The 9,516-nt window shown below is 49.3% G+C and overlaps 1 protein-coding gene across 2 annotated transcripts; it reads left to right on the forward strand.

The window, feature by feature from the left end:
* Nucleotides 1–1,399: 1,399 nt before the first annotated feature.
* Nucleotides 1,400–5,486, forward strand: RPL19 (ribosomal protein L19). 2 transcript variants are annotated; one of them, XM_072780372.1, is made up of 6 exons: nt 1,400–1,461; nt 2,367–2,473; nt 3,623–3,745; nt 4,359–4,479; nt 4,846–4,956; nt 5,283–5,486. In XM_072780372.1, the coding sequence occupies exons 1-6, from the start codon at nt 1,457–1,459 to the stop codon at nt 5,404–5,406; spliced, it is 591 nt and encodes a 196-aa protein (XP_072636473.1). In that variant the 5' UTR covers nt 1,400–1,456; the 3' UTR covers nt 5,407–5,486. The 2 variants fall into 2 exon arrangements, with proteins under 2 accessions (XP_072636473.1, XP_072636474.1); XM_072780373.1 differs by having other exon boundaries at nt 1,457–1,912.
* Nucleotides 5,487–9,516: the final 4,030 nt, after the last annotated feature.

A 9,516-nucleotide genomic window follows, 5' to 3' on the forward strand; every position in this document is an offset into this window, starting at 1 on the left:
GGGCAGCTTAAGCTGTTTCTCTGATCACATTGAGGGAGAGTAAGAATAAAGCACATCAGCATTGTTCTATGAACAGATCCAATCCTGAGCGGGGTTTTGATCTGTCCCTTGGGCACAAGAAAGCTTGGTACGACAGAGAAGTCATGGATATTGAAGTCAGAAAGACCTGGAATTTCAACTTCTGCCACCTCTCTCAGCTATAAAATGAGGATCACACTAACTGTAGTTTTGAAAAAGTGGCAAGTTTTGCTTCCCTTCCTCTCTTTCCTCAGCTGCATTTAGCCCCCAAGAAAGTTCAGATGATAGAGATGGGTGCTCAGCTAGAGCCAAGCAGTTAGACCCAGAACTCAGATCTAAGTCTCTTGAACCCTAGAATATTCTCTTTGGGTTTTTGCATTGGGTGTTTCAGAGTAGGAGAAAAGAACTATGGATGACCCTGTCATTCCATCTTTTTGTTTTGTTTAACTTTGACAGCTATTCATTTACTCGGCCAATGCACTATTTCTCAAGTGTTTATTATATATGCAAAGCTCCATGTGAGCCCAACGAGACTGGTTCCTGTCACCTAGAAGCTTGTCTTAATGCTCTCTTTTGCAAGTTAATACATGTGGTTTTCACGACGGATTACAGAAATATGAGGATTAGGTACACTTTACAAAGGAACAAACTGAATCGCCATAAGATTAAGGACCAGAGTGGCGCAAAAACACAAATATCTTTGGTGGGCGCCTGTGTGGCTCAGGTCGTGATCCCATGGTCCTGGGATCGAGTTCCACATTGGGCTCTCCACACTGAGCCTGCTTCTCCCTCTGCCTGTGTCTCTGCCTCTCTCTCTTTCTGTGTCTCTCATGAACAAGTAAAATCTTTAAAATATATATATATACATATATATACACATATATACATATATACACATATGTACATATATATATCTTTGGTGATCTATCCTGTGCTGCAGGGGTTTCCCAATGTACTGGAAGAATGAATAAAAGGTTGCTCTTGACTGATATCTCCCCTCGTTATCTTCTCTCACTCCACTATTTTTTTTTTTTTTTCGCTAAGAAAACATCATTCCAAAGAACCCAGAACGCCTGCAAATAGGCCGCTCTAGCAGAACTACGTCCCGCCTGCGGCATCCAGCCGTGACTTCCGGCTTCCAGTACCCACGTGACCGGCCCCCTTGCTGCGCATGCCTATTAGGAAGTCGGACTATACCACTTTGCCTCACCGAAAGGATACATTTTCTGTGTTTTTAAGTTTAAAACCGACTCCCGAAACTAGATTCTGCTGTCTCGGTCTTCACAGAGGATAGGATTGAGTTTAGAGTGTCAGAGGATGAGAGGACCGGCGGGGAGTAGGGGCTCAAGCGGAACAGGGGATGGGCTCTCCCCCTCGCAGATAGTGGGAGGAGCCCGGCCAGGGGGAGATCTTTCCTTTCGGCGCTGCGGCCGCAGCCATGAGGTGAGGGCGCGCGGGGCCCTGATTTTGGTTGATCCTAAGTGTCGGCGGGCGGCGGGGTTTGCTCCCCTGGCCCCGGGTGGGAGAGATGAAGTGGAGACAGCCCTGAAGCAGCCGGTCCCGGAGCTTGGGGCTGGCCCGAGCGCACTAGGCCCCGGCCTCGGCCGGCGGGGGGTGGGGGTGGGGGGTGCTTCCCGAGAACGCTAGGCCGCGGGAAGGGTGGGCCTCGCACCCCGTGTGGGTTGCGAGCGGCTTGCCGGGACAGTGGAAGGGCCGCCGCAGGGACTAGGCTGTGGCCCCCTTACTCGTTGGGCGCCCGGGATCGGGTCGAGCTCTGCTTCCATGTGACGTAGGACAGGTCTCGTCCAGGCCTCGGGCCTCAGACTACTTAAGAGTGAGGCGATGCCTTCCACCTCGTGGGCGATTCATAAGAAAACTCTTAGGCTAGCGGGACGTAAGTTTATTAGTGTGATAAGACGAGGGAAACAGGCCCAAGGGAAACTAACCCAAGGGCTAGACGAGCAAATCAGACCCTCCAGCCTCGGGTTCTTAAACGCCTGTTCCAGAGCTCATTACCAGAAAGAGCATAAGCCCCCTCTTCATCCCACTTTTATCCATAAACTTCCTTTCCCAGAGGAGAAAACCGAGGCAGAGGAGTTAAGGCATAGCTTGGTCTATGTGTTCGTTCCAGGGCGGCCAGTTGCCCCTGCAGGAATGCACTGCCCAAAAATCTTGCTGTGGGAAAGATTTCTTAATATGGGGGTGGAGGGAGGGATGTTGTCTTAAATACTGAATGCCTGTACACATCCACCTCCCGTGTCCTATCCTCAGGACGTTAAAAGATTGGAAGGCAGGTTTTGCCAGGGAATGGCTTCCAGGGGCTTGATCAGGTTTTCTGTTTGTCACAGTATGCTCAGGCTTCAGAAGAGGCTTGCCTCCAGTGTCCTCCGCTGTGGCAAAAAGAAGGTCTGGTTGGACCCCAATGAGACCAATGAAATCGCCAATGCAAACTCCCGTGAGTTCTTGGGATCTTCACTCTGCTCCTCTCATCCTTCATGAAATGAAAGCTGTCACAATTTTTTTAAAAATATTTTATTTATTCATGAGAGACAGGCAAAGGGAGAAGCAGGCTCCCTGCAGGGAGCCCAGTGAGGGACCTAGGACCCTGAGATCACAACCAGAACCAAAAGCAGAGGCTCAACCACTGAGCTACCCAGGTGTCCCAAGATGTCATGGTTTTGTTGACAAACTGTGGAAAGCTCATAGTCTGGAGTCTTCAAAAATGAGGGTGCCAGAGATAAAGAGGTGTCAGTCATGCAGATAGCAACATAGCCCTGTTACTTCCATGTAGTACTGTTAAAGAAAAATATGTTCAGTGATCTTCGTTAAAGATAGGCTTTATTTAGGACCATTGCTGCAAGTGTAGGGACCGCTGCAGTGGGATTTTACAGTGGGGGATGAAAGTTGCAATCAAGTCTGAACATAGCACAGCCAAGTAGAAATTTTTGGCCAAGGAGAGTGGTACGAGTGTCAGCGGGTGGAAGATTAGTAAGAGGAAACTAATGGTAAGGGAGTGGTTGTTGCTAAAGACAGGCCAGGGGGATCTGACCTCACCTGGGCAATGCTGGTGGATGAAGAACCTGATCTTGTTTCAAGGTTATCTGCTTAAATGGACTTAAACAATGACCTTACAAAATGCAGAATTTATAAGGAAGTGCACAGGCGGGCCTGGGAAGTGGTTCCAGGACCCTGATGAAAGTTTGGTCAAGCAAAGAATGTTGGTCAGTACCAGGGAATTTCTTAACCAGTTTGAATTTATGGCATTGTGACATGTGTTCAGAATATCCTAATCTTGTCTTAGCCCAGTAGCTAATAGGGGAGTCTGGATCTGAAGGACCAGGCCGTATCTGTACACTGTTGATCACATATCCCCAAATACATATAATTTGAGTGTGCTGTAAAACATTTAGAAAAAAATAGAACAAAAGTGCAGTTTTTTTGTTTTTTTTACAAAAGAGAAATAAACAGAAAGTTCCAGTATTTGTATCATTTTGAGACCACTGGGCCAGGAATGTAAGCGATGTCTGCACTGTCCTGTTTGGACTCTGGGTTGTGACTGGTATTTGGGGGGCCAGTTCACTGACTAGCTACATTGTTTTCCCAGGTCAGCAGATACGAAAACTGATCAAAGATGGGCTGATAATCCGGAAGCCTGTGACTGTCCATTCCCGAGCTCGGTGCCGGAAAAACACTCTGGCCCGCCGGAAGGGCAGGCATATGGGCATTGGTAAGTGTGTTCTTCCCTTTTCTCTGAGACTTAAATTAGAGTTGCCTGAGTCTAGACTGGGTTATATCCAGGATCTTTTTTACTTCCATTTTGTCTCCCCTCGAGTCCTTTTCTTAACTCCATGATACCTGCTGTGTTTTCTCTGTACAAATCAGAAAGTTGACACTAGTGTTGGATTTGAAGGTGTTGGTAGAAAGAGGTCACATTTATTGATCAACTACACTATGCCACGGATTCTTCTGGGTACTTGAAAATGTTATTCAGTAAATCCTAAAAGCATTTTCTAGGGTTAGGATGATTTAGGGAGACGAAGGTCACACCCCCTTTAAAGCCCCCTCCAGCTAACCATACTGCCTTTGCATATGCCCTGTAGAGCACACATTACTCAAGGGAGTAATTGCCTTGTTGGTGCTTCCTTAAACATGGATAAATGAAAAATGCATAGGGTCGTCTTCTGTAAAGTGAAAATGAGATGAAGTGCTTGGCAGATGACTTGAGTGAATTGTGAAGTGTTTTGGAAATCGGCAGCTATCGCTGTGACCAAGCAGCTGGCTCTAGTAAGGGCCTTGAGACCCAGGAGCACTGCAGTGGGTTTAACTCCCCTTCCCTGCAGGTAAGAGAAAAGGTACTGCCAATGCTCGAATGCCTGAGAAGGTAACGTGGATGAGGAGGATGAGAATTCTACGCAGGCTGCTCAGAAGATACCGTGAATCTAAGAAGATTGACCGCCACATGTAAGCACGCCCTCTCAGGCCCACTAAGAACCATGTAGTGCTTTGACAGCTTGTTCTCTGCTCTCTGCTCAGGCCCACAATCTGTCTCGTTGGCCTTGGAGAGGGAGCCACATGTCTTAGGCCTTTCTAAGAAAGGTTTTCCGTTCTGTTGTGTTGGTGTCCGTACCCATCTCCCTACAACATCAAGATAGCCCTAGAATTGAACCTAACTTTCCAGGCAAGCTCTTCTGTCTGGAAATTGCACAAAAAGTTTTGATTTGGGGGAGACAGTCCCTGTGGAATAGAGAGGAAAGGAACCCTGTGTACTTAGGGACTTTGTGTAGATGATTCCGTGGCTGACCAGAGCCTCTGCTTTCTACCCTGCAGGTATCATAGCCTGTACCTGAAAGTGAAGGGTAACGTGTTCAAGAACAAGCGGATTCTCATGGAACACATCCACAAGCTGAAGGCAGACAAGGCTCGCAAGAAGCTTCTGGCGTAAGTTTTTTTAGGAATTGGCCTCTGTCGTGGGGGTGGGTTCTTCTAAGACCTTTAAAATATGCTAATGCCTAATTTTGACTTGCACACAGTGTGTCCAGAGTACAGCCATTGAGTAAGAAATGTGTGCTCCTGTTCTGTCCAGACCTGCCATCATTGTGGGGCAGGGACTGTGGCTTAGTTGTGAAGCAAGAGCTTTTGGTGGCCCCTGGTACTCATTCTTCAAGCTGACTAGGCTCAAAGGGAGAGATCTGGGCATGTGCTCCTGTCTCCCCAGCAACTCATTTATTCTCAGACTGACCTGTCTTTCCTCTTCCATCACCCAGTGACCAGGCTGAGGCCCGCAGATCTAAGACCAAGGAGGCCCGCAAGCGCCGTGAAGAGCGGCTCCAGGCCAAGAAGGAGGAAATCATCAAGACTCTGTCCAAGGAGGAAGAGACCAAGAAATAAAACTCCCTCTCTCTTGTCTGTACATAGTGGCCTCAGCATGAATCAGATCAGTTATTCAATAAAACAAACCTTTATCTGCCTGTCTCTTTTCAAAGTTTCTGGCTGCTTGATGGATCTTCACCATTGAGAGGGTCAGAACTGATCACATGAGGATTGGGGTGCAGGCCCTTTCCAGGGTGCCTATTCATTTCTTCCTTGGCTACTGGCCTCAGGTTTCCTTGTGCCCGTCCATGGGAGAGATGGGATTTCTTCCTTTCTTTTAAGTTGGGTTTAGGGCCTAATCTAAAGGGAGGGAAAAATGGCTATTACTCCGACCTCAAATACTGTGCTTCAAAACTGGGTGGGTGACATGTCAGAAGTGGTCCCAAATGTTGACTGGGAACCAACATAAGTTGTCACATTGTTTAAGAAGTGTCAAGATGGTGGGATGCGTGGGTGGCTCAGCAGTTGAGCGTCTACCTTTGGCTCAGGACATGATCCCAGATTCCTGGAATCCAGTCCCTCATTGGGCTCCTTGTATGGAGCCTGCTTCTCCCTCTGCCTGTGTCTTCTGCCTTTCTGTGTCTCTGAATAAAATCTTAAAAAAATCAAGATCGTAAGCATGGGGACACCTGGGTGGTTCAGTGGTTGACCATCTGCTTTCAATTCAGGGTGTGATCCCGGGATCCAGAATCAACTCCCACATTGGGCTCCTTACAGGAAGCCTGCTTTTCCCTCTGCCTATGTCTGCTTTTCTCTGTCATAAATAGACAAATAGTAAGAATGTATTTCTCAACTGTCCCCTGGTGTCCGCAGTCGAAGTCTTCCTACCAAGAGGGGTTTTTAAAAAGATTTTATTCACAGGAGACGGGCAGACCCCAGGATCACACCCTGACCCAGGTGTCCCCCCCACAAGAAGGATTTTTGGGAAGTGTGGCTGGCTGGCTCAGAACATGCAACTTGATCTTGGGATTGTGAGTTTGAGCTCCAGGTTGGGTATAGAGATTACTGAAAATATTTTAACCGTTTTTTGGTTGATACCCATCACATGGGGCACAAAGGAAAAGGTTTTTCTCAGCAGAAATTGGAATAAACACTTGTCAGAGTGATTGTGAGTTGCTTAATGAATTTGTATCCCTGTTTACTGACCAGGAGTAAGTTCTATTTTGCCACTTAGCTGGTAGTAATAATCACCAATAAATGCTTCAGTGAAGGGACGCCTGGGTGGCTCAGTGGTTGAGTGTCTGCCTTCTGCTTGTGATCCCAGAGTTCTAGGATCAAGTCCCACATTGAGCTCTGCAGGGAGCCTGCTTCTCCCTCTCCCTATGTCTCTGCCTCTCTACATCTCTCTTGAATAAATAAAATAATAAATGCTTCAGTGAAGTATCTGCTCTGAGCCACGTGCTGTGAGGCCCTTGACACTAACATTGATTCTCTAATCCTAACTTTTTTATTTTTATTTTTTTTATTTTTTAAGATTTTATTTATTCATGAGAGAGACACAGGGAGAGAGAGACAGAGACACAGGCGGAGGGAGAAGCAGGCTCCACGCAGAGAGCCTGATGTGGGACTCGATCCAGGGTCTCCAGGATCATGCCCTGGGCTGCAGGCGGCGCTAAACCGCTGCGCCACCAGGGCCACCCTAATCCTAATTTTTTTTAAAAGAACTTTTTATTATTTATTTATTCATGAGAGACATGGAGAGAGACAGAGACACAGGCAGATAGAGAAGCAGGCTCCATGCAGGGAGTCCAATGTGGAACTCCAGAATCACACCCTGAGCCGAAGGGGGACGCTCAACCACTGAGCCACCCAGGTGTCCCTAATCCTCCTAACATTGTAAAGTAAGAGTACTCTCCATTTTGCAGATGAAGAAGGCTGTGATGTGCTGGGTTCACACAGCCTGCTGTGTTGGGGATGGGGAAATGGATTCAAGATGTTTAGGATGTAAAGAGGACTTAGTAGACATTGTGGGGACTGAGGGAGAAGTGGCTTTGTCCCAGGCCTCAAGCTTTGGGAAACTGGGCTGGTGATGCCTTCGGAGGAAGGCATGGAAGGAGGTTGGAGGAACCAACTGGGTTAGGGAGAATGGCTAGAAGAGCTTTAGATATATTGAGTGGGTGGCAGTTTGAAGGACAGATGTCCAGGTGGGAGGTGTCAGCCAGTCAAATAGAAGTGCCAGAGGTCTAGGTTGGGGGAAAAAGTTGCAGAGAAGGGGCCACCTCCTTTAGTCGTCAGCACAGCTAGGACTGGCATCCTGTCCTGGCTTCCTCCCTGCCCTCCACCCCTCTCCTAGGAGCAATGTGAAGGCCAGCTGGGGACTTGAAGGAATGTGCTAGACAGATGTTCTCATCTGCACTTGCAGAGGAAAGATGGAACTAGCATATTCTTGGGGACACCAGACCCCTCCTACTCCTCCTTTAGTGTCCTGTCCAGTGAGGACACGGTGGGTCAGGTGGGTAACCCAAGGCAGGGCAGCCCAGACTCAGTAAGAAATATTCAGAGAAATTTCACCACCACCCATGTGCATTAGAACCTGATTTTTGGGCTTCCTGTCACCACTGTAGCAGCCTGTGTGAACTTTATCCTTTAACTCTTGCTATCATCCTTTGCCATTCCACATGGGGGGAGGCTGTGGCCTAGAAGGGGGAGGACCTTGGCCAAGTTCCCAGCTTGGAAAATGGGACAACCTTCCCAAGCTGGCTGGACCACGAGAGAAAGAGCATTGAAGGCCACCCCCCTTCCACCCCTCCACCATGCCCCCAACACCCACACCCACCCCCTGCATCCGGACAGTGGAGGGATGACAGGAAGAAGAAAGAGGTTACCCTCCCCACCAGGCTTCCTGAGCTCGCAACATGAAGCCGGTTCCCCCCAGGGACCAGGAGATGGCGCTGTTCTCTTGCAGGTTGCTGCAGGGGTAGGAAACTGCCTCACTTTTGGGGTTGTTTTGGAAGGAGTTAGGGTGGGAGAGAAGGGTGCTGGGTTGTAGGAGCCTATCTTTTGGGAAACCTTGGGTTTAGTCACTTCCTTCTGAAGCTCACCTCAGACCTGGAGGTTACCTCTTTTTACCGTGGGCCTCCAACCCCTTCCAGGGGAGGGCCAGGTAGGGCCCCCTTAGCAGGCAGATCCCCTAAAGTAAGCACTGGAGGATCTCTTCCAGGTTCTGGAGCCTAAGGAAATTCTGATGGGAAGATAGATCTATTCTCTCAAGATCATACAACTGATCCCACCACGTAGTAGTTTTGCATATCATTTTTTAGAGGGGCTCGTGGCCCTCAGGTAAAGACTCCCTAAGCAAGTCCAGTTCTATTTCTAGGAGAAGAAACAGGCCTGGAGAAGCCAATGACTCCCCAGAATCTCAGCATGGAGTGAACACTAGCACCTGCCTTTGATCCTCCCAACGTGGGAGGGCGTGATTCAGAGTAGGCAGCCGTGGAGGTAGTGCGTGCAGATGCTCTAGGGCCACGAGCAGCAGAAGGGGGACAGAGTCCTTAGCCCCCTGCCCTGTGCTCTCTCTAAGGCTAAGAGAGAGACCCAGGCTAGCTTCCTGCAGGCCTAGGGAGAGCAGAGGCTGGAAGTCCACTGCTGCCCTACTGTGCTCCTCAGCAGATGGCCCCAGCCCATCCCAAGCACTGGGTGGACCGTGTCAAGGATGACAGGTGAAAAAGGCTGACAAGGCCAAATAGGGTGGTGCTAGCAAGATGGGTGAGGTTGCACAGGGGTCTCACTCTGTGCATCCACCCCCTCTCTTATATCTGTCTCTCTGCCTCTTGTCTCTGGCTGCCAGACTCCCTGTCTTTTTGCATCTCCCCAAAGCCTATCCACAGACCATCCATGCCAGGTTAGTCTCAGGCTGAGGTGGAGGGAGGGAGGGCACGCGTGGGTCAGACAATAGAGCCAAATGGTGAGCTGGCACCGGCAGGTTCCTGGGCATCCTCTGCCTCAGGCTGGTGGTGTTGCTGGCCCAGCCACCCCGAGAGTGGGCACAGAGGAGGGCAGAGGCTATCGTGGGGGCACCAGCTGTTCCCAGCCCCCAGGCTGTGAGCATGTTGTTAGTGGTTCAGCCACCCGAAAAAGCTGCTGTACTCAGCAGTGCGGCAAATGGGCCAGGGAGGAGGGGGGGTCCAG

The sequence above is a fragment of the Canis lupus genome, chromosome 16, assembly GCF_048164855.1.
Source record: "Canis lupus baileyi chromosome 16, mCanLup2.hap1, whole genome shotgun sequence".
Taxonomy (NCBI): domain Eukaryota; kingdom Metazoa; phylum Chordata; class Mammalia; order Carnivora; family Canidae; genus Canis; species Canis lupus.